Source organism: Gavia stellata, chromosome 22 (assembly GCF_030936135.1).
Source record: "Gavia stellata isolate bGavSte3 chromosome 22, bGavSte3.hap2, whole genome shotgun sequence".
In the NCBI taxonomy this organism is placed as follows: Eukaryota; Metazoa; Chordata; class Aves; order Gaviiformes; family Gaviidae; genus Gavia; species Gavia stellata.
The window spans coordinates 6,844,346-6,872,327 of record NC_082615.1 but is presented as its reverse complement, the minus strand read 5'-3'; the positions used below and the strand labels follow the sequence as shown (position 1 = coordinate 6,872,327).

Here is a 27,982-nt window from a genome sequence, read left to right as displayed (position 1 = left end):
GAGAATGCTTTGGGGCTGCTGAGTAGACAGGTATATAATCTTTCATGAACATCCATGGATTTCACCGCAACTTCTAAACTTCCCCACGAGAAAACTCAAGAACAACAGCCTTGTGGAAAAGACCCATGAAAAACATCATTGTCACTGGCTCCCGTCAGTACTTCAAGCCTCTTCCCCTTTCAAGCAGGAACACAATGGTAAAGCAGAGCTTGGAATCTACACCACCGTGGCTAAATTCACCCAAAACCAGAACTCAAATCTTTTATTTTTGCTTTACATTTCCAAGCATCTCCCATTTGATAGCATGGTAAACTGAACGGTTAACGAAATTATTTGCTCTTTTTAACTTAATGTTTACATCAAAAAAGCATTCAAATACAAAGTTTTAAATAAGCTACTGGAACAACTATATTGTTGTTTCTGTTAAAGACTGACAAAAAGAGCTCAACCCAAAGGCATTAGTAAGTAAGTAGTCCAGTATTTTGCAGTTTGCCTAATCAAACATTTTTGGCTTAGCAGAGCATACACACAAAAAAAATCAAAAGAGAAAACTGACTTCTATTTCCAGTTCAGTTACTGACTGAGAGGTCTCAAGGAAGCCTTTCATTTTCCAACAGTCTTCTGACTGTAAAAGGGGGATTATGCTTACTTACCGCACAGAAAGCTGAGAACTGAGAAGCATAAAGTGCTGCAGAGAAAGAAATACAAGTGCTGAGTACTATTACTCCACAGAAAAATAAAGAAAACTGGTTATTTTAAACAAGAAGTTTATTTAAACAACAAGACGCTTTACTTGAAGGGAAAACTATCTAGGATCTTTTTTTTTTTCTTTTTTAGAGTAATTTACCCCTACTTAGACAGAGATTGCTCTACATGTAACAGCTACGTACAAAAAAGTTATAAAATTGTCCTTGGTTTTACAATGATAAAAGAAAAACATTGAAATTATCCAATCAAACAAGGTATGCAAGGTTTTTGTTTTTAAACAGTGAGAGCAAAATAACTTACTGGAATATAAAGATAAAAGTAGAAGGAGCATGCCACTAACGGAGAAAGGGGCATTTTCACAGAACCAGTTTCTTTTCCCACCCCATCTCCATTAAATGTTGATCAAAACATACCATTGGCCATTTAGTTAAAAAAAATATGCATTATGTCTGTGCACATACACCAGTTACTTTATGTACAATAGAAGGAATAGGAAAAAAAATCAGAGAGAGAAGAGAGAAAACTATACTGCAGTAGTCAGGATGTGGCTGAACCAAGTCTCATTTTTCTAATTGTGAATGTGTCGCCTGTGGGAGCACAGTTCTGGAGAGGAAAGTAGCAGGTTCTTTTTTGTGTGTTTGTTGTTTGTTTGTTTGTTTTTTTAGTAAACTCCTCCTGTTTGCTGCTGGAACACATCAATTGTATCTTCATCCTCCATTTCCAACTATAGCAGAAAAGAAAAAAAAGGCTTTCAACTCTTCTCAGTTATCTACTATAGGCTGGGTTGTTCTTAAATTTCCTGTCTTCATGTTTACTTTTTATGTAACTTAACCAGACCAGCCCCGCTCCCCTCCATCATCATCACTTTGTACATTTAACCTACTACTTCACCATAACTCAAAAGCGAAGAAATTACATGGGGGAAAAAAAATGCCAGTTGATAGCCGTTGTCCTAGAACGAATTCTAGTATGTAACTTCAGGGTGCATTGTATGACTCCTATGGAAAAGATGAGCATTCATAATATTTTAATTCTGTTGCCTGCTTTGCCATTGCATCTTCCTTCTCCTATTTACTTCCTCAGTTTACCGTAGAACATTGCCACAATTCCATTTTGCTGTTGTTGTTCAAATGTGCAAATGGCTTCAGCTACAGCACTAAAGAAAGCAGACTTAATTAAGGCCCCTAGCCCAACCAGGCAGTAAACCCGAGCATCAGCAAGCACAAAAAAATTAAAAACACTTTACTACGTGGTCAACGATGCAACGAACTGCCAGTGAGGAACAGCAATACTTCATTAACGTAATTCTCTTTTTTCACTGTAATTTTTACAGTTGATATTCCTGGGATGTTAACGTTACCTACTGACAAAACCTGTACCAAGACTGAAGGAGCTGCTGTAACTAATGTAATTTATCTTTCTAAACAGTCTCAATGTCTGCTCCAGGAAATCAAACTGGTCTATGGCATTTACCGCAGCTATAAATAGAGAGATCCTTAGCTTCAGCATAACATGGATGGAGAGAAAAGCACCCTGTTGCCTCAATTATCAGTATTCCAAGTTAAGAAGTTGCATAGATTGTGGCCGTAAGAGGCACATTCTTTAGAGCAACTGCTTAGAAAATACAGATCTACTATAAACCTTCTAAAAACAAGAGTCCCTTATTTCATAACAAGTGGTTCTGAAAAGCATATAAAACCGTATCACTTGGAAAGGCTGATTAAACACAGCTACGTGGAGCAGTACAGAAAAATACTCAAGAGTCACAGCGAACCATTCTGTTCTTGGAATGGCCTTCATTTTAACCAATTACAAACACACAAGCCAAACTTCACAGTATTCATTAATTTTATGCCGCTGAAACAGAGCTTCAAATTACAAAGAACAGAAAATGACTTCTGTATTACAAATGCAAGTTTGCAAACAGGATCTCTGATAACACCCTGACAAGCTTTTATAAAAAAAATAAAAGCCACTGCTTCAGGAAAAACTCAGTTCTTAACTTACCGATTCTTACCTCAGAGCCGTGGGTCAATAAAGTGACAGTTTTACAAGACTCACCATCTGTATACTGTACTTCATTTCCTTATTTTATTACTACAGTGATACAGACTTATTCAAAACCCTAGAGAAGTCTTAGATTCTATTTCCAATAATTCTAAACTAGTTATACCAAAATAATGGTAAAAAAAATATCAAGTTCTATCACTAATATATACAATTACACAAATATTTTATATGAAACAGAAGCATCAACTCCTGCAGCAAATTTCAAAGACAGTTCTTTAGTCTTGCTTCTGTTGTTTACCTGTGCAGGTGTGTCTGTTTCATTAATTGGCTGCCCATCGAACCGGAATCTGATTTGCCTCATTGACAACCCCTGAACAAAGAGAAGTGACAAAAGGAAGTAAGTCTGGTGTAAAAGTACTTACTAGTTTTCTCTTGAACTTGTCACTGGAATTGCAGCATGATCATTAAAAGCCACCATTCATAATGCACGATACAGTTTTCGTACTCCCCTCGTGCACTGGCTTCAAGGTATCTTGCTACAAATTCTTGCAATCTGTTTTGTATTAAAAATTGCATTGTGTCCAATAACTAAGAGAAGCAACAGTGCCCCCACTGACTGCAAGTTAAAATAAAACAATTGCCAGTACACAAGTCTCACCCCAAAGGCCAAGATTTGTATAGTGCTTTTTAATAATAATTCACTTAAAAATTAGATGCACCACTTTGGTTAACAAATGCAAACAGTAATATTCAATAGTCCTTTCTGATCTTCCCCAAAAGCAAAGGTATTCTAAAATATTTTTTCCAGAAATGCAACCATCTATTAGTCTGCAGCAGCAAAGAGTGGCCAATGGTAACTTTTTGACCTTGAATTCCTATTAAAAAGAAATCAATGGATCAAAGTTTTTCCATGCACAGCTGGAACTTTCAAAAAAATTAAAGGAATCTTCTACTTCCAGAAACTACTGAATAGTGTTTTGAACTAGCATTTCTACCACACAATAGTAATTTTGCTGACCTCTTCCATCCCCCAGAAGACTACTTCTCATTCTCGCTTGAGCCAACAGATTCAAAAAGATAGCTAAAGAGCAGCAATCCCTTCTACTAACAACATAAGCTTCAAATTCACAAGTTAGTTTTCAAAGGTATTCTACAGCACACTACACTCTGCAAAGGAAGAGGAATGAAGTTTGAGGATATAACCAGAACCAAGAACCTTGGTGTCTACTTCCTTCCCAGTTCTATTGACTCTCTCTACAGAGTATCTAAAAATACAAGAAGTCTAGTTGGTTTTGAAGTAAATCCAATGGAACGCATGGTGCTGCTCTGGCATCTCTGAATTAGAAAAGAAGCCTTCCTTGAGGCATGCAAGAGCAGATGTTAACACACAAAAGAAAACTTAAAGCAGTAATTATTTTTGAGAAGTTGATTTGTCAGGAAAAATATTTTAATAGAGAATATGAGTCAACTTTTTGGTAAGACTTTATAGTTCACACCAAAATGCCTTCTCTAGCGTGACTAAGATTCTGCAGTGTTCACTCACAACATCTTGATCAAGAAAACCATTTGGCTAAGTGTCATGGCAGCAACACATTTTTGCACAGCAACATTTGGTTTGAGCCGTTTTCTCCAACGCTGTGTTTCTTAAAATATGTATTTCCTATTCCAAAAGTGCTGTGGTTTTGCAGGTTCCCGACAACTTCATGAGCTGAAAAAATGCTAGCTGAAAACATACTGAAAAAATGTACCTTGGTGAGATTAGTATCCACAAAAAATTAAGTATATTCCATGGATGATTTTTTCCCCCCACTTACAATAATTGCAACTAGCCTTGATCTTCTAAAAGTATCATTCAAGGTTTAGTTACTTCCACTTCAGGTCTACTACATGCAATATATGAGTTTCGTTCTTCAAAGCTGCTAAATTCTCTACTATATGCAGCTTCCACCTCTCCACAATTAAATCTAAAGTCCATAGCTTAAGGATTTTAAGATTGGGTATGCCTAGGTAGGAACACGAACAAAATCTAACTTTTAAAGACACACAGAACAAATGCTTTTAAACAAATGTTTGAGAAATAAGCACCTAACAAATAAAATTTAAAGACAAGCCCATCTCCACAGAAATATCCTTTGGATACCTACTAGCTTAAAACTGAAATCAGTAAAAATGTCTCCCATTCTAAAGATTTATAATTTTTTTCCCTCCAATTGACACCTGGGGTTTTTTTGCTGTTTTTTTCTTTTAAGGCAGAGTAGAAATTTAGGTGAAAAGTTTTAGAGTCTTACTTTTGTTTGCTTCCAAGTAACTGAAGTATGAACAGTACTTCTGGAATCGTATTTCCCAGGACTTTACAGACAATTAACCAATCCTCAAACTCCCAAAAAGACAGATAAAACTGCACTTTATGTTTGGAAAAAGCAATACAGAGTGATCTGCACAATATGATATGAGTTTGTATGACAGAAGTAGGAAAAAATGAGTTCACAGCTTCAAACATTGATTCATTTATCCCCAGAACACCCCTACAAGAACATACTGACATGTCAGTAAGAGCTGATTTTCCCTGTCTTTATTTGTATCACTATCCTACTGTGACAAAGGGTAAACCAAAGAGGTTTTACCACTCTGTATGTGAATTAGAGTTTGTTTTTCTTGGTGGTGAAATAGTTATCTCAATATTTTATAGTGATTTTATTGTATTCAGTGGTATCACTGAATATTTGTGTTTAAAAAAAACCTTCCCCAATTCCAAACACTTTTGTAGAGATGGAACTTTTTAAAAGGCAGACAGTCATTAAAAAAATCATGGACTACAGAGACAAAATTTTCCTAATCAAAACCTTCAGAAGAAAGTGTTAAGTAGCACTACTCTCATACAGGTGTTTTTAAAACTTGCAATAGCTGCCTGCAACCTAGTAGGCTGGCTGCAGTTGCCACTACACTAGCAAAATACATTTTTTTTGGTCCCTCAGAGGACTAATTTGACAACTAGGCCACAAGAGAAAAAACAAAGCTCATCATTGAATGTACAAGCTCCTCTCAAGCTAGACATTAGACGCCTTTAAACCCTGAAATACTCATTGGCATTCTCTCATCTCAAGACAATAATACTAAGCTAATAAATCAGAAGTCTATGACCAGACCAAGAAATTACTCAGAGTTATAAAAATGCCTTTGATTATCACTCAACTCTACCCTAAGTTCATACTGCAGGTTCCTAACCCACCCTTTCCATACTGGTATTTTTGAGCAGTAAAGTAACAGTCGCCTCCCAGCAGCCTACACCTATAATGCAGATTTCACAAAGATAACAACAGATCTTTATTTTACCCGCTTTCTGTCCCAACCCTGCCAACCCACTCTGTAACAGATCCTAAGAACAATACACTTTCCACAACACAATTAGTTTCTGTTAAGTCTTTATCATTTTGCGTATTTACATAGTTTTAAGACTTTACTGTCTTCATCTGTCTCTATGGAGATCACCTCTCCCTCAGACACCAGTTCTCTTGATGATCATACAAAAATCATACCTGTCGTTCACAATAGGCTTTCATTAGTTTACTAAGTGGTGTATGCCTCTTAATCTTAAACTGCACCACAGACCCATCTTGCCCTGCCACCTTCAGATTAATGTGGTCATTGTTTTCAGTCTTCACTCCTTCCTGTTGAGGAAATAAAAGAAAAAAGACCAACACTTTTTTAAAAGGTATGAAACAAGAAGTTAACATTTTACCAAAGTGCAACAGGTCATTAAAAAGGAGGAAATAAAGATATTATAGTTGTTTACCAACTGGAAACTTTGAATTAGGAAATAAAGGTCAGTACTTTTTATTTGAAAATAAAAAAGAAAAAAGCGCCACACACACACACACACAAAAAACCCCTCAAACCCTAATATTAGTTGTCATTCTTGAGATTGGTTAACATGCAAAGCAGCAACGAAGAGTTACTAGGACAGTTGTTTTACAACAAATTTTTTAAAAAAGTTATTCCTACCAAGGGCATAATAATACGCAACTCTACTGTTCCCAATCAAAGGAATAAAGTTATTTATGTTACAACTATGTTCTTAACCACCTTCTTACTATATCTCAAACTTTTTCATATCAGTTGAGGTACTTCTGAAGAAAACTTCAAGATACTTTAAAGGACTGCTTTTGAAAAGGTGACAAAATCTGAAAAGAACCAAACTTTGTCCTTCAGAAAACGTTTAAGAAAACACCCTCCTTAATAAGCAGTCCGATCCTCTCACTTCCATTAGAAGCCACAGGCAGAAATCGCAGAGAACCAACTTCCAAGTCCGTTGCTCGTGTTCTGATCCACAGTATCATGGGAGAGGCAAAGAGAAGATTCAACGCTACCCAGATCCAGGGCAGCGCCCGCTCCTTAGGTGCCCAGCAGCATTTTCATCTTTGTTTTCTTTAGGAGAAGCGGCCGGAGGCCAGAGAAGCGGCGAGGGTGTCGGATGGCCCCGGCCGGGGTGCGGGCCCCCGCCATGTGACAGATCCCCGCACGCCGCGCTCCAGGCCACGGCCCCGGCACACCGGCCCGCCGCCGTTCATTATTTTCTGGCACCTTCAAACTCAGTTTCAAAATGGGGGGGGGGGGGGGGGGAAGTGGGGTGGTGTTTAAAAAAAAAATTAAAGATAAAAAAAAAAGAAGGGCGGCAGCTTGGCGTGCGCCGCTTGGGGTTTTTTTCGCTGTGGTTGTTTTTTAATTCCTGCTGTTGAAAAGCGAAGCTCCCCGCCGCCCGCAGGAGCCCCCCCGGGCGGCCCCTCCCGCGGCCAGGGCAGCCGGGGCGAGAGGCAGCACAAAAGGGGCCGGGAGCGATGCCCGCCCGCCCCTCCCGCGGCGGAAAGGCCCCGGCGCGCTCCTGCCAGCACCGTATGGGAAGGGGCTGGCAACTGCCCCAGCGAAAGGCTGGTTACGAGCGGGGATGCTGCGCCCGAGCCACCGCCAGCCGCGCAGGGGAGGCCGGATCCGGCCCCGCGAGGAGGAGGAGGAGGAGGAGGAAGGCAACGGCAGCAACCGCCTCCGGACCTGCCTCTCTCCCTGAGGAGGGCGGGAAGGGAGCCCGGATTCGCCCCCCTCCACCCCCCCCTTTCCCCGCCGCCCTCCCCGGGGATCCTCCGCCCGCCCCGGGAGGCTGCGGCCCCGGCCCCCCTCCCCCGGCGGGGCGGGAAGGCGGCCGCGGCCTGGGTGCGCAGGAAAATGGCGCGCAACGCCGGCGCGGCGGAGCCCAGGCCGTTGGCTGGCCGGGCCGGGGCCGGGCCCGCGGCCGGGGCCTGGCCTCCCGCCGCCGCCTGAGGGGCGAAATGAGGCGGCGGGGGCGAGGGAGGGAGGCGGAGAGGGCGGGAGGGCGCCTGCCTCACCTTGGGCTTCTCGTCGGCCATGGCGAGTCAGCGATGTCCGGGCCGCTCCGAGCGCCTCACAAAGGGGGGGAAGAAACGACCGAGCGCGGCGGAGAAGAGAGGAGAGAGAGAGAGAGAGAGAGAGGGGAAGGCGGGGGGGGGAAGGGAGCGCGCACGCACTGCCGCGGGGCCGCGCCTTGCCCCCGTGCGTGCGCGCGCCCGCCCCGTCCGCCGGGCTCTCCCCCGCCCCCCCCCGGCGCGGCCCCGCCGCCCATTGGGCCCCGGCGGGCGGGGGGGGGCGGGGACAGGGCGGGGGGGAGGCGGAGGGGAGGGAGCGCGCGCGCGCCCCGGCCGTTACATAACGCGGCGGCGGGAGGCGGAGCGTGCGCGCGCCCCGGCCGCTGGCCGCGCTGCGTGCGCGCGCCCCGCCCCGCCCGCCCGCCGGGCGCAGCGGGCCCTGCCGTGCGGCGGGTATTGTCCTCCTCAAAATGGCCGCCGGGCCGCGGCGCCCCGCGCCCCTCCCCACCGCCCGGGAAGGCCCCCCCCCCCCCCCCCCCCCCGCCCCGGCCCACCAGCTTCGCGCCCCCGGCCCAGGCTCCTCAGGGCCCCCTCGGCGCTGCCGCCCCTTAGGCACCTCACCCAGGGGCTGTGCTGGCTGCCCTCGCTCACGGGCCTGCTGCGCTCTCCGCACCGGCACCTTTCCCGTCCGCTCCCCCGCGGGCGACCTCTCTGCGTTGTCCTCCTCTTGGGCCTCCTCAAACCTGACACGTTTTTCCCCCCTACTCATGGCCATGGCTCTTTTACGGACGACAGTGATATAGGCTGTGAGGTTTGACAGTCATCTACTGCTTCCAAAATCCCCGGCCTTCCTCCTGAGGAAGGTGAGGCGCGAGTTTGCCCTGAAATACGGGTAGTTTCTGCAGAGGGAACCGAGACCCGCTGTACCTCTCCGCTGCGCCTGAAAAATGCATCTTGAATATGATTAAAACAATTGCAGTCAAGGTTTATTTGTATTCTTCAACAGGCTAAGGACATGATGCGGCACCTCAAAAGTTGTAATACATAAATAAGAGGATATATTACTAATGATGCCATTCCTTCAAGTTCATTCCAATGGAGGGGAGGAGGACAGTCTCAATAACTCCAGGGTTTCACTGAACAGGTTCCCACAAAACAGTTTCTGAGCCTTTTTTCATCAGCATTACACCCGCTGCCGTCATTTGTCAACTGTTTCTCTACACCACATAGGTGGAAAAGAAACACCACAAAAATGACCCTTGTAAATACTTCAGGGACGGATTTACCAGCTGGGCATTAGCCCACACCGGCGCCGCTCCGTGTGGTGAATACACTCTGGATCATGGCACAGAGGTGGCCGTATGGTCAGGCACGCCCTCTGCTCCGGGCGTGACAAAACCGAGGCCTGCGTGTAACGCACCTCCTGCACCATTTTGGAGAAGGTACAAGACAGGATTTGTCCAGAATAAACTACTCAAGTAGCGAAATACCAGCTGAAGAGAAACTTAACTTACGAGCAAATACAGACTGCTTCTCGCTGTGGATTCCGATCCCCCTCGTCTGCCTTTTGTCACATTACTTCACATCCCAGTATCTCCCTTGCGAGTGCAGACTTGTGGGGAGTTTTTTGGTTTATTGCAATTGTCTGGAAATTGAAGATGACGACAGGAAGCTGAACCTTTACCCAAGTCCACACCTGAGAAAATAACACGGCCACAACCCTACGTGAGGCAGTGAAGATGGCCCGCACAGCCAGCTGAGCTTCCACAAAACACGGGTGGTGAAGTCTTTTACCGTCTCCTTGTGGACTAGGCTCCCATATATTGTAAAATTTTCCCTCTGCTTCAGTACATTGAAAGATTAAATCTCATCTAAAATTTCATAGAACCTTTTAGTTTTAGTATTTTACTCCTTCTCAAGAGTCTTTATGAGACAGTTCTGGAAAAATCAGAGGCACTGGAAGAGCTCAATCTGACCCAGGAAGGCAACTGAGATGCTCTTTTAAATTGTATCGGAGACTCAAACTGATACTCCTTTGAGCTGTAGTTTCCACTCCTACCTGTGTCATTTTCCTTGATTTATCATCAAAAGACTGTTCCAATTAGTCTATCCTGCCTGTTTGCCTTGCATTTAATTACTCATGTTATTATTTTTCTATTTATTTAAGCTAGGGGGAGGCAAGAAGCACCTGTGGCTAGAGAAAACAACATCCTTCTGTACAAATCCCCCTCGCGCAGTCTGATGGTGTATCAGACTCCTACAATCTCCCTTCACCTTTTATTTTAGCTCTGAAGAGCAACAAGCAATGCCATTTGGACCTTCTGAAGTCCATTATCACCACTAAGAAGCAGGACTATATGTGAGAACAAGGAAATAAAGCATCTTAAAACCCGCTCTACTCTTCTACTTGTACACGGCTTTTATAAGCGAGACTCAAAACACATAGGGTCCTTCGCTTAACAAAAGACAAGTGCCATTTCCCAAAGGACCTTAAGTTCTATTTTTAGAAATGATGCAACATCACAGAGAAACGACCGCTGTGAGGAAGGGCGTCACAAGACTGATGTTGCTCGATGGTCCTGTTTTATTTTGCTCTTGCCACTTCTTCCCCCTCCCACTTTGAAGATCTCTGTGCTGCAGGTCCAGGAGGAGGATTTCTTTGGGAGGTGGGATGAAACTGGTCAAGGCCTGAGAGCGGCACTAAAGAACTGAATGCAGGAATGGCATTCAGTGAGACATATGTTAAGGCCAGCATCACAAATAGAACAAACGCGCTTAAAAGGAGACATGAAAATACGCTGGATTTTATGAGAACGTATGGGATTTTGTTACCACTGTAGAACTTATATGTGCTCAAAAAAGCTGAAAACCGTTTCAGCTACACCACCCTTGGTCTCGCCACCAATTACACAGATCCCCAATCACAGAGGTTTCCACAAGCCTCTTACTTATAGGGCTTTTCTTCTAATACAGCAAGAGAGGAAACTCACATTACACAGGAGATCCAGTGGAGCTAACAACAAACAGTGCTAAACCCCACGAAGATATTGGCTAGACAGCAGCACTCAGAGCGAGCAGCAGGGGAGAAGCCACACTGGGAACTACAAAGGACCCAGTCCTGCAGAGTCCAGGCTGCAGCAGAGGGGGGCAAAGGCAAAGCTTTTTGTCTCTCTGAGCTCCTCCTCTTCAATGCACAAAGTTGAAGGGCAGTGAATGGGGAAGCATCACAGTGAGAATTCCAGAGAAATTCCATCTCTGGGAAAAAAAATTCCACGTGTTGTTTCCTAAAGTATTTCCATGCCTTGTTTCATCCTTGTACAGCAGTTTTGTAAGGAAGAAATAGGACATACCCAGATCTTGCAGAGCTCGTGGGTTTAATTCTCCACCATCTTCTGAAGAGGGCAGGGAATACAGGCATTCAACATGCGTTCCCTTTCACACTGAGTTTTTAAGACATTAAGATTTTTAAGACATTAAGACAGCTACAAGCAGAGTAGCACAAGTGCGTGCTACTGCACACGAGCAAGCTAAGTCTACAAAAGCAACTCCACCCCTTCAAAACTCTGTTACTTTGCAATGAGTTCAATGCAAGAATAGAAACAGTTATTTGAAGGTTTAATCAAGTGAGTAGGGCTGAAGCTGCCTTCTCAGCTTGGACCCTGAAGGTCTGAGTGGCTGATTCAGGCTTTGCTCTTCATTAATACTAGTTTAGCACCAGGAATAGAAAATATATTTTGCCTGGGGCACTGCCTGTTCTGTGCCTTCCCTGTTCATGATGTTGATCATTCCCTCTGTTCCCCAAGTCCTGAAATAGCTTTCAAACCTCCTATTTTGCAACTTAGTAATTGCCCTCCTCCTCAGGTCTTGATTTTTTTTTGCCCCCCCCGCCTTTTTTTTTTTTTTTTTTTTTTTTTTTGCTTTTCTTCTTCCCCTGACTGGAAAACAGTAAGACAGTTTCTCTTTGCCTTTGCTTTCCTCACTGGACCCAGAGCCCGTATTCCAAAGCCTTTTTGAGCAATATGAAGTTCCGTGCTGACATGGTGGTTCCCAGTTCTGCTTAACGACATGGACTGAACAGGCACAGGAGTCTTTTTGCAAGGCGTGCTGGAAGGTCTCCCTTCTAGGTATGTCCAGACCTCCAGCCAACGTTCAAGGAGGACTAAGAAACTCCAAGATTTCATACTAAAACTCACCTTTCCCAAGATGACTTCCCCAGGAACCAGCCACCTTCCTTATCAGTGCAAGAGCATCAGACGCTGCAGATACAAAAAGCCACGTACACTTTTAGTGAGCGCGCAAAGTGGATTGTACATGCGAAGAGACGGCAGGAGAGGATCAAAGAGTTCCTGGACCAGCTTTTAGTGTCTCGTTACACAGGATGGATCCTTGAGCAGAAGAGAACATTGTCCCACTCCTGGACCCACCACCTCAGTAATCAACACTTCTCTCTCCATGCTGATGAAGAGAAAATAAGACCAGCAAGAGCGATGGGCACTCTCCAGGGTTGTCAGGCCGTGCAGTATAGTTGGTAAAGGCTGACCACCTGCCTTTTGGCTGTCTCTCCCTGCGGGCAGGGCTGTGGTTCCCTACAAAGTGGTCCACAGAGACAAGTGTTATATGTGGAAAAGGATAAAAGGAAAGTAAGAGAAACACATGGCACAGTGAAAGAACACAGGGATGTTCCAGGTGCTCGAGTGTCCCTAGGAAGGTCTCAGGCGGCAAGTTCTGCTATCACAGTGGATACTCAAATGAGCTCCCATGGAGAGAACTCCTTAGCGTCACTACATGGAAAACAAGTAGTGACTCCATCCTTCTAACAAGGATCTCACTTGGTAGGCAAGTCTCTGATTTCCATTAAAAGAGTCAGCCAGCTCTATAGCCATTATGCATTTCAGCTCATTAGTAGCTTTTAATTAAGATTCCCATACAAGCAGTGGGCTCTGTATTTTTCTCCAGCACACTGTCTGATAGCATAAGCCATTAGAAGTCTCCTTCTACCAGTCACAAGAAACTGATGCAGTTACAGAAGCAGCACTTTACCCTTCAAGAATGGTGGCAGAAGACATCTTACTGCTGGGTTATCAGACATCCAGTTTTGATTTGTATCCAGAGCCGTTTTAGTAACGTGTGGAAGGATATTTTAGATCTAGATATGAGCACTAACATCCTCAAAAGTCCGTAGCATAGAACAGCACCATTTTGTAAGATGGTAGATGAATTTGACTTTGTACAACAGAGGGTCAAACACGTGCACATCCCCTAATTCCCCCCAAATACAGGACTCTTACCCACAATAAAAGATAAGCTTTCTTAAAACTGATGAATCTTAGTTTCTCAAGCAGGTTGCTGAACAGTTATTTTAAGTTCTTCTACCCTGCAACAAGCCATTCCTCCTGACCGACCTGAATAGACACCACTTCCTTTTCTCAGCACGATCAGTGTCACAACGTGCTCTTACCAAAGATAACTGCTAGCTTTATTTTTATTGGAAATGATGGATGCAGTAGCCATTAAAGTAAAAAAAAAAAGGCAATTTAGCAGTGGAGTGTTGCAGCATTTTTCATATGAAGACAGCAAATGAATTAAGCTGTCTTGAAAAATTAATTCTTAGTGAGCTTCTCTGAAAAGCACCAGTCCGAGAGGGACTGGTTCTTCCAGCTGTGAGTTCAGCAAGACAGCATTGATAATATTTTTCTTAAAAATGTATCACTGAACAAGTTTGTTACTCAGAGGCAAAAAGTGAGGGGTGTGCAGAGGTGGGAAGGAGAGCAGAACGGAAGGAAAGGAGCAGTGTGTGGTTAGTGTTTTATCACACCAAGTTATTAAGCGATACTCAAGTTCGATTCTGTCGGCATGTGAGTTAGCGGGAAGTTGACTAGGCAGTCTCCGGCAGTCTCTGCAGGCAAACTCTGCCCAGTCTCGTGGGGGTCTTAACTCCCACCCTGACCCCTGCCAGGCAGAGAAGGGAAAAGATCTTGTGACCCTGAGCAAGTGACTAAGGCACAGCAGAGTTCTTCCTGACACCTGCCAGCACATCTCTCCGATCTGCTGCGATCGATATAACGCTTCATTCCGAGTCCTTCTCCAGCCTGCAGGCAGCCCACTTCAGTCCTAAAGCACATAATATGATTAGTCAGCTTTATCAAAGAGTTTGCCCGAGAGCTCCAGCAACTCTGCTCCAGAGAATGTCACCTTCAACAACCTGGAGGCTCATCTATCGGCAAGTGTTTGAAGAGCGTAAAGGAATAGGAGAAACAGGTTATTACAAGGCAATCAAGTCAATGAAGCGAACACAAAGACAATGTTGACTGACCAACTAGATCATGCACACCCAGAGCCGGCACCACATCCATGCAGCACTTAAACCGCCGAGCCAAGAAGATGAAGTAGATGGAGGGGCCTCCTTCGTCCCCCTCCTCCCCACTCCGGGCCCTGCGAGCCGGGGACGCAGTTCGGAGCCGCAGCCCCCGGGCTGCTCGCCCCGCCATGCTGCCCCAGGCACCTGCTGCCCCTCCGCCGCGGCGCTGGGCCCTGCCCGAGAGCCAGCGCCCAGACACCCGCGGGCAGCACCAGCCGCCCCCGCGGCAGCCACCGCCTGACAGGGCTCCGCAGGTCCGGCGCGGCCCAGCCCCGCACCCGCGCTCGGCCTCAGGGAAGCGCCCGAGGCAGCTCCGGGCGAGAGCGGAGCGCGGCCCCGCCCGAGCGGCGGCCGCAACGCCCCCGCTCCCGCCGCGGCGGGGCCTTTGGAGCCGGCGGCGCTTCCGGGGCGAGCGGCCGGCGCCTGCCCCGAACCCACGGAGACCCGCCGGGTCCTTCCCCCGGCCGACGCCTCAGCTCGGGCCGGCAGCGCGGCGGGGAAGCGCCGGAGCGCGGCGGGGCTCCGCGGAGGCGCGGGCAGCGCAGGCAGCGGCGCGGGCAGCCGCGACGGGGCCTCCCGGCGCGCCGGCAGGCGGGAGGCGAGCGCGGCCGCCGCCATGGAGGAGCTGGACGCCGAGCCGCCGCTGATGGTACGGGCCGGGGAGGGCCGGGCCGGGCAGGCGGGTGCGGCGCGGGGGCCGCGGGCGCCTCTGACGGGCCGCCGTCCCCTCACAGGTGGTGCCGGGCGCGGACCCGTCCGCCAGGCAGCTGTGCTTCGCCTGGGGCCCCGCGGAGGTGCTGGTGTGCGAGACCCTCTTCGGCCGCAGAGGTGGGTCCCCGTCCCGGGACGAGGGCGAGCCGGGCCGGGCGCTTCCGCCCGGGGCGCTGACGGGCTGTGTTGCAGGCACCGGGGAGGGAGGGCCGAGCTCCTCCCGCGTCTTCGTGGTCCGCAGGGATCAGGACATCTACATCCAGACCTTGCGGAAACTCTTCAACGAGTCGCACGGGATCTTCGTCGGCCTCCAGCGGAGCGAGGAGGAGCTGGCGGGGAAGTCGAGGAAAGCGCAGTGAGTGGATGGGGCGCGGGAGGGTGGGAAACACCCGCGGTCGCGGCTCCTTTCCGGCCAGGTGAAGGCCATTGGCTTACAAATGCCATTGACCAGGCTGCTTAGAGCTGCTGTCATCGGCAGCAGTGCAGAAAAAATGCCTGATTTGGGGTAATTTTACAAAACAAGGCCCGCATCCTTCCGCTAACCGTGCTGACCGACGCCTCTGCCTGTTGTATAGCTGGCATGTGTGCAGCCACCGCACGCACAGCCTCACTGATGCCCACTGGATTCACCCCAATGACTGGGAGCGTCTGCTGCTGCAGAGCAACTTCAGTCGACAATAGGCATGAGACTAAACCAGCTCTCTAACCGAGGCCTTTTTTGTGTGTGGCAGATTGGTTCAAGTGAGTAAAAACTACCGATCGGTGATACGAGCCTGTATGGAGGACATGCACCAGGCAGCTAGTAAGTTCGTGTATTCTCTTACTGCAATAAAAGGAAATGCTATGTGTGATTATAAAAGTACCATTTCAATTGTAAGTTATTGCAACTACTATAAAAGAGTGTGGATAGTTTTCAGTAATTATCAAGACTCCATTTCCATCCATGAGATTTCCAACTTGATTTGTAAATCTGGTCAGAGATTTTTTTTTTTCCCCCACTATGTTTTAACTGATTTTCTGTGGATGTGCAGTCTTTTCATACCTCGCGTTGCAGTTTTATGGGAAACTGAGTCCAAATTAACAACTTGCTCCCCACCCAAAAAAGTGGGAGATTTTACTCTTCCCTTCCATCCTCGCCCTGTAGCCATACCCAGATTTGCACAGGATTTGTAAAAAGACTTATAAAGTTTTACATAAAAGTTAACTTTGCCATGTGCGTACTCATTTAGGTCTGTGCTTGATGAGTGATCAGGTATTGTTGTCTTTATTTATGAGTCCAGAAAGGGCTGTGAAAGGTAAATATGTTGCTCTTTGACTTTCCTTATTATTCTTCCCTCAGTTTCAACCCGGGACCCTGCCCTGCAGAGCCAGTATAGCACTCAGGTAATCTGCAGTCGTGTCATGTAGTCACAGCTGAACACAAATCACTGGCTAGTAAATTCATAAAGGCCAACACTGTGGCAGTAATGCATTTTAGATTTAACTCTGGCTTAGAATATTGGATGTGTTTCATGACAAGAATAAATGGTTAGCTCCTGTATTTCTAAACCAATAAAAAGATACCCAACATCTGGATTCACTGCCATTTCTTAAACATCTATTCAGTGTTATAGGTGTGGTGTTTTCTTGTCATCTTAAAGCCAGCTGTGGGCCAGTACTTGCCTGTCTGAAACTTCACCTCTCAAACACTCAAGTTCGAAACAACTGCATCTGAGCCTCGCAGCAAGCTCTAAATGTTCACCATGAACTGTCAGACGTTACGGGAAGAGCGGATGGCTCACAGTAGTTTTGTCCTTTTAGCTGCACCGGTGTTGCTTCATTGGCCTTTCTTTCTTCCTTTGCTGTTTGTATTGTTAGATCTTAGGAGTGCAAAAAGGCTGAAAATAACACTTTCTGTACTATTTAGTATCGCCCACTGATGACAGATGATAATTGCATTTCAATATGCAAATAGCTTCAATATTTTCTGAGCTGAATGTGTGTAGAGAAGTTGTGGCCTGTTTCTGTCTTTTAATTTTGTATCTCTGAAATGTATGACATTTCTCTTGGCTGTAAGAACTGAGCTTAACTGATTGCTATGGACAGCAGATGCCTTTGTGTTGTTAAAAAAAAAGCTCTCTGGAATAACTGTAAATCTGAAGCACGGCCCTGCTTTTCTCAGGTTTCTATTCTCTCTGCAATGGAGCTGATCTGGAACCTGTGTGAGATTCTGTTTGTTGAAGCAGCTGCAGGTGAGCAGTGAACTATACTGATGTTAAGACTGAAGGGCTTTTATTTGCATATTTATCTGTTTAAAATGTGTATAGGCGTCCATTGTGTCATATTTTAATATCTTTTACAGATATGACAAGTGTCAACAAGCTTTTTAATACCTCTTCTGCCTCAGTAAATTGCCTTCTCCATATTGAATTATGTCAAGCTATTAGATTTGTCTTCTCCTTTTTCCCCTCGTGTAGTTCGCTACAATAGAAATTGTCTTTTTAACAGAAAGGTAGTGAAGAAGAGGGATATCAAAAGTTGTTGCCAATTTATTTAAGCATAAACACATCTTTAAGCATTGAATATGTTGATGCCAACTAACATTTACACATTCTCTGATGCACCTCCTTTAACTTTAGGGTGCCGTTTTTGAAGTCAGTTTGTTTCGACCAGCATTTTAAAGTAGTAAATAATTCTTTAAGGAAATCGTATTATGCAAACAAATATGCTATTTGCACAGTCCCAGAATCCAGAAGAGAGATTCACAAATTGTAGATTACTTAATCTCAAGAAAAGTTAATCACCTAGTGCCAGATTTCCTCCTCATATTCAGTAAATAATAATGAGTCGATGTTAGATTAAACAGAAACATTCTATGTGTCTTTTGGTATTGCAAGATTTATGATCTGAATCACTCACCTTTTATTTCTTCATGTAACTGGTTAGGGTTTTCTGCCGGACTTCGCTGCTGTTCTGTCTAAAATTTTCCACACAGAAATCTGTCAGCAGCCTGGTGCTCCCACAGCACGGCTACTTAAGGAACTCTGTTCCTTCGTAATTTTGAGTGTGGCAGATAGATAGAAATCCAATCAGTAAACCTCATCTAATGATTGTCAAACCATTAAGGTTAGAAGCGTGTAAAATAGCAGTTTGGGAACAAACACTTGGGAACTAACAGAATGAAATCTTCTCTGCATAAAGCTGGCCCCCTTCTGCTTCGCCTCCTTGACTGGGTTCGACTTCATGTCTGTGATGTGGACAACATGGTCCGTGAAGTTCTGAGCAGTGAAAATCCATCGAAACACGAGCTCTTCTGGAACGTGGTGAGTGTAGCCACCTATAAGATTCTTAAACAAAGAGAATTCATGCCTATGTGTTTTGCCTTCCTCTTTCCTACTTGACACTAGACTACATCTCAGAAACTGATGCCTAAGACACTGCTGCTGTCTGCCTGTATAGGTTTTGAGATGAAGCCATTCTGAAGATCATCCTACCCCTCACTCATTCCCATCCTGATCCTTTCACTTTCATGCTCCACAGAGGTCAAGACTTACACTGTATTTGAATTAGCAGGGCCTACAGTTTAAGCGTCTTAACTCGCTTAAATCACGAGTTAAAACTCCCCTCTGATACTCTCCCTGGGTATTTTGTAGCCTTGCACAGTGTGGTGCTCATGGACAGGTGGTTTTTGCAGGTGGATGTCTTTGTGCTGCAAGGCCGAATGGATGAAGCACGGCACTTGCTCTCCAAGGAAGCCAGTGCCAATCCCACGTCGGTGAACATGTACAAAATCTTGGATGACTTGATGAAGAAGATGCCTGTGCCCAGTGTATGTACAAAGTGGATTTATTTCTTGCAGTTCCATTGGGAAAAGAGAGCCGCCTCTGATGTGGCTCTCCTGTAACATCACAATTTGTTCACCATTAAAACATCTCAGTCTTAATCCTTTACAGTAATAGTATTTGTGTTCTTGAACTGCCCAAAAGACCCAACCATTCAGACAAAAGCCTGTTAGGTGACAAAACAACATAGTTAGAAAGATAATTTTTGCAGCAGGCTACATTATCCTGTTTTCTGAAACAGTTCGTGTTGAGACTATTCTCTTGTACAGAATATTTCCTGAAGACTTTGCCAGCAGAGTTTCCCTCTGTTGCAGTGATCTTGTGGAGGAAAAATTGCAGCTGCATCACGGTAACCTTTCATGGGACCCTCTAAAGTCCTTTGCCTTATTTAGATGGGTAAAGAAAGACACTTCAAATGCAACTATAGGGCAAGGAAAAATTTGATGGCAGCCCTGTGCTTGGCTTTTTATCATGAATGACTGTGAGTTCAGCCCAAGCGCCTCTTGTGATTTGACTTGGTGTTTCCTTTATTTTATGCATCTTATCCTCTGTTCAGCTTGGCAACACCCAGACACTGACCGAGATGGAGCTGAAATGGCAGCACTGGCATGAAGAATGTCAGCGGTATCTACAGGATGGAACTTTTGCTTCCAATTCCCACATGGAATCCATCTGCAAGGTGTGTTTTTGCTGGGAAGGAAGAAAACCGGACAAGTATTGGATCCATCCTTGTGTATGTCAGGAGCCCTGTGTAGCCATGAGTAACTCCAGTATTCTGGATGTTCCTTAAATCAGGAGATCTCAGCCAGTCCTTTGTAGTGTGTTCTTTGTTTTGCAACAGTCTTTGCAAGCCTGGGCAGATACTTTTCTCTTCCTGTCCAAGGCCATAAGGCTGATGAGGAAACTGGGTTCTGAGAAGAATCTTTGTCCTTTGTTATTTAATTTTGATTAAATTCTCAACTTTCCTAGACGGAAGTGATGCCTCTGAAGAGTTATGCTGCAGCTGCATGCATTGCTGAATTTGCAGAATTACTCCTACGTTTTTCTCCTGTTAGATCCTGCTGGGAGATGAGGATGCCATACTGGAGAAAAAGGAACTCATGACGACTTGGTACCACTTTCTTGTTACCCGACTCCTGTATTCCCATCCAACTGTGAAGCCAATGGAACTGCGGTTTTATGCACAGGCATGAAATAGATTTATTTTTATATTCTCCACCGTTTCATGCACACAAGGGTTACTGTACTTAATGAAAAACTTTGGGAGGGTTGACATCTTACAGCAACTACGTAACTAAGATGTTTCCTAGAATTTGTAAGTGGACTGGGAGACTGATACAGTGGACAAATAATTGTTGAAGACCAACTCTCTTCAGTGTCTAATGTTAACCAGTCTCGTTCCTGCAAATTGTTTTCCCAGTTCCCTTACGTTAAAATAAGGAAAAATCTTTTTTGTTAATGTGTTCAGTCTCTGTGACATACTTTTCCTAACAAAATAACCTAAATGAGGCTGCGACATCCAAACAAACATCTTCCTTCTACCATCTCACCACTTCTGCATTTATCATGTCTTGTAATCTTATTCCACAGTCTAGTATGGACCTGTTCCTGGGTGGAGAGAGCAGCCCTGAGCCTCTAGACACGATTTTAATGGCAGCATTTGAATTTGAGATGCATCAAGTGATCAAGGAATGCAGGTTGAGTTTTAAGGTTTTTGATTCTCTAGTTGTATAGTATTGCTTCTGTGTGCATTCACTCCAATAGCATTTGGGGTAGAGGATACAGGTAGAGCCCCCCTGATCATCCTTTCAAAGTATTTGGCAAAAATATGTGAAGCAGGCAGCAATTAAAAGTATTCCATTAGGTCTGGGACATTGCAACCGGACATTATAATGTAATATAGCCCATAAAGAAATGCCTGTGGAAAACCTGACGCGTTCCTTGGCAGTAGTAGGCTTAGTTTTTTTCTTTCTTTTGCTTGCTTCAAATACAGCATTGCCCTGAGCAACTGGTGGTTTGTGGCTCATCTGACTGACCTACTGGACCACTGTAAACTCCTGCAATCTCACAATCTCTAGTAAGTATTTATTTGCATTGATTATTCTGGCACCCAGAAGCAAGGATGACTGAAACAGCATGTGGATTTTGGTTGAAAAGGAGCATTTTGTGTGTTTATGGAAGATGGAGAATAAAGGTGCTGCACGTGCCTCTGAAGTTACAGGCAGCCCAGATGCTCTGAGAAGCAGAAGCAGTTGCTGACCTGTTGAATTTGACATGCCACTCAACAGTGCCTCAGTACAATGTTAGGATTTTTTTTTAAACATAATTTTATCTGAAATATAGGGCCCAAATGTTTGTGATTATTGGGAATGGTGAGAAACTCATCTAAAAAGTGTTTCCATACTTATGCTTTGAATAAAGTTAAGTTCGCGCAATTGAATTTTGCTATCTGAATTTCCTTGAAGTTTCAGTTTCTTAAAGCACTTCCTCTAAGATTATTTGCTAAGTGCTGTAAATATTTGGCAAGTCTCCTCAAGGAGAAAGCTGACCAGCATGCTTAGGCCTGAGCTACAAAGCTTGTTAAGATAGCCTATGAAAAAATATGCTGCATAAATGAAAAGTACTTGTGAAATAAAATCAGCAGGTTTTTCCAATGAGTCGCAAATAATAATGCCTGTTTCTTTTCTCTCTTCCCCCCCCAAGTTTTGGTTCAAATATGCGTGAATTCCTTCTGCTAGAGTATGCCTCAGGACTCTTCTCCCATCACAGGTAGCAACTTTTTTTTTTACTCAGTGGACAGACTAACATCAAGGCAGCCACAGCAAATAACTATATGTTAATGAAGTAAAAAAAGCAAAACTTAAGAGAAGCCGCTGTTAGGATTTCAGCAGAGGTGTCCCTAAGGATTTTACAACACTAGCATGTTTCCTTTCCTGAATTAAAGACAAAAGCTGTCTATTAGAACCCATCAAGCGTATTGACCAGGATAGAATTCCTCCTGCGACTGTGGGTTTTTTGATACCAAAGCTCTTGTGAGATGCAAGTATTCCAAAGTTGTATAATAGGCAGCTGGTATTTGGTAGAAAGTAAAAGCCGTTTTAGGTCTGAATACTAAGTTAATCAGAGCTGTTATTAATGCAGACTCAGATTCTCCTTGTGCCTTTACTGTTGTGCTTATTTAAGTTTTATATGATTGGAATCCTTGATGATTTTCTTTCTTCTCTCAGCCTGTGGCAGCTGGGGGTAGATTACTTTGACCACTGTCCAGAATATGGCAGGGTGTATTTGGAGCTTCATATTGAGCGGATACCCCTTAACACAGAACAGAAGGCCCTCAAAGTGCTGAGGATCTGTGAGCAGAGGCAGATGCATGAACAAGGTGATTGATTCTTTAATATCATTGTTCTGTAGTGATACAAGTGAAACTACTGAAACTAATTCTTTCCCTCTTCTGTGTTTTCTCCTAAGTTCGTAGCATCTGTAAAATCATGGCCATGAAAGCTCTGCGGAATAATCGCTTGGGCTCTGCCCTGTCGTGGAGCATCAGAGCTAAGGATGCAGCTTTTGCTACACTAATATCCGATCGGTGAGTCTGAGTAGCGGCTCTCAGACCGCTGCTGCTGCTGCAGTGGGGTGGTAGGACTGGGAGAAGGCAGCCATCCTGTGATGGACCAGAAAGGGTCCTGCTGCAGGCGGAGGGGGATTGTCTTTCCCTCAGACCAAGTACCTGCTTCTGGACTAGAACATGACATCCTTGCGTACTCTCATCGACAATACCCTAGCTGTTTCTTTTCTAAACTGTTTTATTTCATGAAATCTGGAGATGAAACAGATTGGCTTTATCTAACAGTCCAATCCTCTTAGTCCTTGCTTTGATAAACATTTATTTTGGCAATATCTCTACTTTATGCACTGCCCTTTCACTTGCTCCGATACAGTTGCTTGATGGATGGTACAGTGAACCAGGGAACTGATTTGGGTGGAGGATAATCCCCTATGCTTTATTCAGATTATTTTTAACCAGTCTAGTTCACCATGCAGTCTCCAAACAAGTCAGTTGAAGCCACTTAAGCCACCATTTCTGCAAAAAATCTCAAGCCACAATTATAACATATGTAACGAAGAGTAAAGTTTTATTGTGTCCCTGGTTTTGCATAAGCTTGTCACAATATGTGGCCTTGCAAGGGTGGGAAGGTTGTTACAAAATTGAAGAGGATGCTAACACTTCGCTTAGGCCTAGACAAAAGATATGGCAACTCTCTTTATGCTTTTTAACCTCTAGCAATCCGTGTCATGTATTTTTTTGCTAATTGGAAATAGGCAGGTACCAATCTCTTTGCATAGTTAGTATATTTTTGAAATTACACTCTGGGTAGGTGGCCAGGCAGTCCTCTGTCTTCAGCAGTGAAAAAAGGGAGTAGTAAGAGATTGCTGGGTTTTTTTCATTTGTTCTTTGAGGGAGTGGGAATCATTATATTTCTTTCAACAGAAGGTGAAAGAAAACCATCACAGGAAGCAGTTCTGAAAAAAGCAGCATAATGAAGGCTGCGACAAAACAGATGAAAAGCTTTTAGAATTGTTTTTGTTCCTGCTGCTTATCAACTTTTTTACACAGCAGAAAAATAGAGCTTTTGTTATGATCTGGGAGTGTTATTTATGCATCCACCAGCCTCAGCTTCCTGTGCTCCTTCCTTCACTTTTTCCTTTTAAAGAATAGATCTCAACTACCACAAAATCTAGAAGAATAAATAATGTCTGTTAAAGGCACATTACACCAGTTCATTGGCCACTCCCAGGAAACGTTTTGATGTCTTCTGAAACCGTCATGGGAGGTTGATTACTATACAACTAAGTTCCATCTTAAAGTTTTCTGGGAAGGGATTAGGAGATACAAAATGAAATGTGGACGATGTTCTCCCTTCTGAGTTTTCATTGTGTTTTATTTTCTCCCTAGATTCCTTAAGGACTATTGTGAAAGGGGATGCTTCTCTGACTTAGACCTCATTGATAATCTGGGACCATCCATGCTGCTTAGTGACCGGCTAACATTTCTTGGTAAGAAGCATCTACAGTTTTCATTCTGGTTTGTTATTTAGAACACAGTTAACTCCACGGAATTACTTGGATTTGTCTCTTCCTCCATCTGGCTACATCCTGTTTTAGTGATGAGGGGAAAGCAAATGACGGAAGGTGATTTGGGATGCAGCCTGCTTGCTACCGGGAGACTGCATTTCCAATTGCACTCACAGTAGGTGTCTGTTCTGCACTGCTTTGAGCAGGATAGTCTCTAATTCTGACACTTGCATGCTTCCCCTTTCTTAGTCTTTTTCCAGACTGTATCATTACCTAGAGAGACTTTGAAATATTAGCAAACACAATCTGGAAGACCTTAGGGGGCTTCCTTGGAAGAGTAAACCACTGGTTTAAGTTATTTTGACAACGTGATAATTTTACTAACTTTATAACGTTTCCCAAAATCTCAACGTCCTTTGTTGGTTCAGTGTGCCAATTCCAAACTCACTCAAACAAACGATCTCTCCTACCCTTTCACTACAGCAATTGCGCCAAATAGCAGTGGAGGGCCTCCAGCTAGTTTCCTTTACATACCACAGCTTCCTTCTCCTGGCTGGCACACGTGTGGGCTGTGGTAACCTGCCCATCTGGCTGCAGCTGCTCTGCAGCCTTTGATTAATAGAGCAAGATGGGAAATTGAGCTAAAATGCACCGTTCTCCGGAGCTGTGGCAGTTAGCAAGCCCAATTACTGGGGCCAAAACCTAATAGGAATTTGCATTAACTGTTGGCAATTGGACTGACTCCCTTCTGGCTGACACCAGCATTACAGTCAGGGTGATCCTGAATTTGATCTATTCCCATTTGGTCCAAGCTTGCAAAACTGGAACTGTATTTCCTTCATTTAAACCTTATCCTAAGTTAAGCCTAGAAGCTAACTGTGACTTCCAGATTGGTAATCCCTCGTACCTCTGTATGCCTGGTGTCACCCAGCGACCCTTGCGTCAGCCCCAAAGGTTTGTAGTTGAGTTGTGCAACTGTGTTTATAAGCTGCGTTTATAGAGAAATTACCTCCCTTTCTGCTTTTTATAAAAAAATCCTGAAAGGCCTGAAAATATGTCTGATGTTTTTCCTTTTGAGGTTTTAGAAACATCAGGTGTGTTTTTGCTGGACAACTTTCACATGTCTCTGTCTTAAGCTCAGGCATTAGTCAAAGGTGAATCTGAACAGGAATCATTACTTCCAGTATTTTGACAGTTTAGTGGATACAAACAAAGCCACAGAGTAAAACTCACTTTCATCCTCAGCCAGTTCTCACGTGCTGGATATTGATCTAACTAATTCTTAACGAAAGCAGAACTTTCCACATTAACAAAGATCTCAGTTTCCACTTAAACAATCAGGAAGACAATGAAGCCTTTCAGACCTCCTGGTGTTCTGCCATATCAAAAAGAACATTCACCACCCCCCCCACCTCTCCCCTCCAGTTCCTGATTTTTGCAGACGCCACCAGCCTCTCTAAGCCACTCGTGCTGTTGCTCACCCTGCAAACACTCAGCGCCAGGCAGTATCGGTTAGCCAACAGGCTGGTCCAAAGAGTAAACCTTACCAAGAACAGTAACAGGCCTTTGGCTGCCTTTTCAGCCAGCCTCTATTTTAACCTTTCCTAATGTCCAAGATTCCCATTCCCCCAGACTCGGCTGCTTTGGAGACTCATTTCAGGTGAGGATAGTTCTACCACAGACTTCATGGGAGCAAACGGACCTCCCAACATCCAGTAGCGCAGGCCTGAGCAGGTCTGACAGACACTAACGCCTTTTACCCTTCACCAACACCCGTGTGTAGGCAAGTACCGAGAATTCCACCGGCTGTATGGGGAGAAGCGGTTCTCTGAAGCTGCCAAGTTGCTTTTGATGTTGATGACGGCTCACATTGCTCCTTGCTCCTTCTGGATGACCCTGCTGACAGACGCCCTTCCCCTGCTGGAGCAGAAAGAGGTGAGCAGGCTGGTCACACAAGGCAAAGAGCCCCCCACACCTTTTCTGTGCCCCCCCCCCCCCCCCCCCCCGGCTTTTCTTCCTGACAAGGCATCTCAAAGTGCCAGCCCCCTCTCTGCCCCCAGGCTGGGACTTGCACTTCCAGTGCGAAAGACTTGCACAGCTGTCCAAGTGTCCCGACAGCAGGAGCACACCGGACCCAGGAGAGGCTAACCAGCTCTGACCTTGGTTTCCTGCTTTTAGAAAACAGCAGTGGAACGCCTATATGCTGATAATTTAAGTACACACTGCATTCAGTTCCTTCCGGTACTTGGCTTGAAGATTTTTCTACGGCGCTTCCTTCTTCTAAGCCCGATTTTTGCTTTAAGATCCATCAAGAAAATGACAGTTTAGCAATAACAGACCCATGACTGGATAAGGCCCAGAGCACCCGCTCTGACGTCATAGCTGCCCCTGCTTTGTGCAGGAGGTGGCACTAGAGACCTCCCAAAGTCACTTCCAGCCTGAATTATCCTCTGATCCTGTGATTTAAAGGGTCAGAATGGATCTGTGGGAGTGTGAAAGTGTTCCCTTGCTCTCAGTTACTGTCTCAGACTGTGTGATGTCCTTAAACTTGATAATTTTCAGTAAATACTTTCATTTCCACAGGTCATATTTTCAGCAGAGCAGACTTACGAGTTGATGCGATGCCTGGAAGACCTGACAGCAGGGAAGCAGAAACTCCAGGTAGCTCCTGTTTTGAGGACAACTGGATAATGAATTGGTGGGGCTGTAGGGAGGGTCAGGGAAAGCTAGCTCTAAATTTATATTCCTGTGTGGGGGCAGAAAAGAGGGAGAGCCTGAGTTACCGAGGCTGTTATTTTTAAAGGCCAGCCAAATGAGGCACCATCAAGAGATATATAAGTACACACAAAGCCAGTACAGGAGTACTTCACTCCTCCCTGTTCTGCTGACTTGGATTGGACTGTGACGCTTTTCCAAGATAAACAATTGCAAATTACATGGGCAATGAAAAGCTGAGATGCTGCCACCTAACAGCTCGAGCTATGAAGCGTTCCAGGCGCAGAATAGGGAGCCATTTGCTCCACATGCAAACCTCTGCAGCTGCCAGAAAAAGAAAAGGCTTGGCAATGCCATCATGTGTTGATCTAAAAAGTAGGAAATGTAGCTTTTGCTCTTCTCAAGAGGTGCCTCTGACAGGTGAATACAGGTGTACTCTTCCTCTTAAGAACTGCATCCTTCCTCTCCAAAACTCAGAAGAACTTGTTGCCAGCTCATTACTGCGTGTAGCAGTCTAACTTAAACTCTGCTCGCTTTTAGGATGATGACGTCGAGAATACGAAAGTGGAAATGCTGAGACTTGCTCTTGCCCGAAATCTTGCACGAGTCATCGTCAAAGAAGGCACATTGGAAGGATCTTGAAGACAGCAGTATGTGATTTTACTCATCCTCTGTGGCTCACTGTACATAAACCTGACTACTTTTCTAAGAATAAATGTCTTGTTTTGCATATTGCTTGGGGATTTGTTCTTGCCTTCCATAAACACAACTAAAAAAAAAATGTGAACATAACTTGTAAGAAGGAGCTGCATTAAAACGTTAAGGTTGCTTGTTCCAACGTGGTCTGGCAACCCTCCCCGGTAAAGTAAACCTCACTACCAGTGGCTTTTTCCCTTGCTTTACCTCTAACACCCAGGACTGAAATTAAACCCTGTTTAAACCACTGGGGTTTTAGAAAACAGCAACTTCTTGGTTCTGGCTTAGTTTAGTTGGTCTTGAGATGATGGATTGAGTTTTAGGATTTCCAGAAACAGCACTGGACTCCATGAGCAGTCATTAGTGAGGGCTATCCACAGAGCAAAGTAGGGAAAACAATTTATTTAACATGCAGCAGAACAAATGCATTTGAGATGTTTATACAGTTACGGCTGTTCGGTATGAAGCAGGAACCTCACCCTACAGACAAGGAACATTCATAGTTTAATTTCCAA

General features: G+C 44.8%; 2 protein-coding genes across 4 annotated transcripts; one reads left to right on the top strand and one right to left on the bottom strand.

Moving 5' to 3' along the window:
- Window positions 1-594: 594 nt before the first annotated feature.
- Window positions 595-8,285, bottom strand: SUMO2 (small ubiquitin like modifier 2). Of its 2 annotated transcripts, XM_059828178.1 has the most exons (4): window positions 8,097-8,285; window positions 6,255-6,386; window positions 3,017-3,088; window positions 595-1,432 (listed from the first exon to the last, which is right to left on the bottom strand). In XM_059828178.1, the coding sequence occupies exons 1-4, from the start codon at window positions 8,115-8,117 to the stop codon at window positions 1,370-1,372; spliced, it is 288 nt and encodes a 95-aa protein (XP_059684161.1). In that variant the 5' UTR covers window positions 8,118-8,285; the 3' UTR covers window positions 595-1,369. The 2 variants fall into 2 exon arrangements, with proteins under 2 accessions (XP_059684161.1, XP_059684162.1); XM_059828179.1 differs by lacking the exon at window positions 3,017-3,088.
- Window positions 8,286-15,067: 6,782 nt separating this feature from the next.
- Window positions 15,068-27,506, top strand: NUP85 (nucleoporin 85). 2 transcript variants are annotated; one of them, XM_059828149.1, is made up of 19 exons: window positions 15,068-15,100; window positions 15,186-15,279; window positions 15,355-15,517; window positions 15,894-15,964; window positions 16,502-16,545; window positions 17,324-17,393; window positions 18,343-18,464; window positions 18,836-18,970; window positions 19,540-19,662; window positions 20,039-20,170; window positions 20,574-20,680; window positions 20,977-21,060; window positions 21,687-21,752; window positions 22,211-22,362; window positions 22,452-22,569; window positions 23,938-24,038; window positions 25,840-25,991; window positions 26,640-26,717; window positions 27,312-27,506. In XM_059828149.1, the coding sequence occupies exons 1-19, from the start codon at window positions 15,068-15,070 to the stop codon at window positions 27,411-27,413; spliced, it is 1,947 nt and encodes a 648-aa protein (XP_059684132.1). In that variant the 3' UTR covers window positions 27,414-27,506. The 2 variants fall into 2 exon arrangements, with proteins under 2 accessions (XP_059684132.1, XP_059684131.1); XM_059828148.1 differs by having other exon boundaries at window positions 15,186-15,517.
- The last annotated feature ends 476 nt before the right edge of the window (window positions 27,507-27,982 follow it).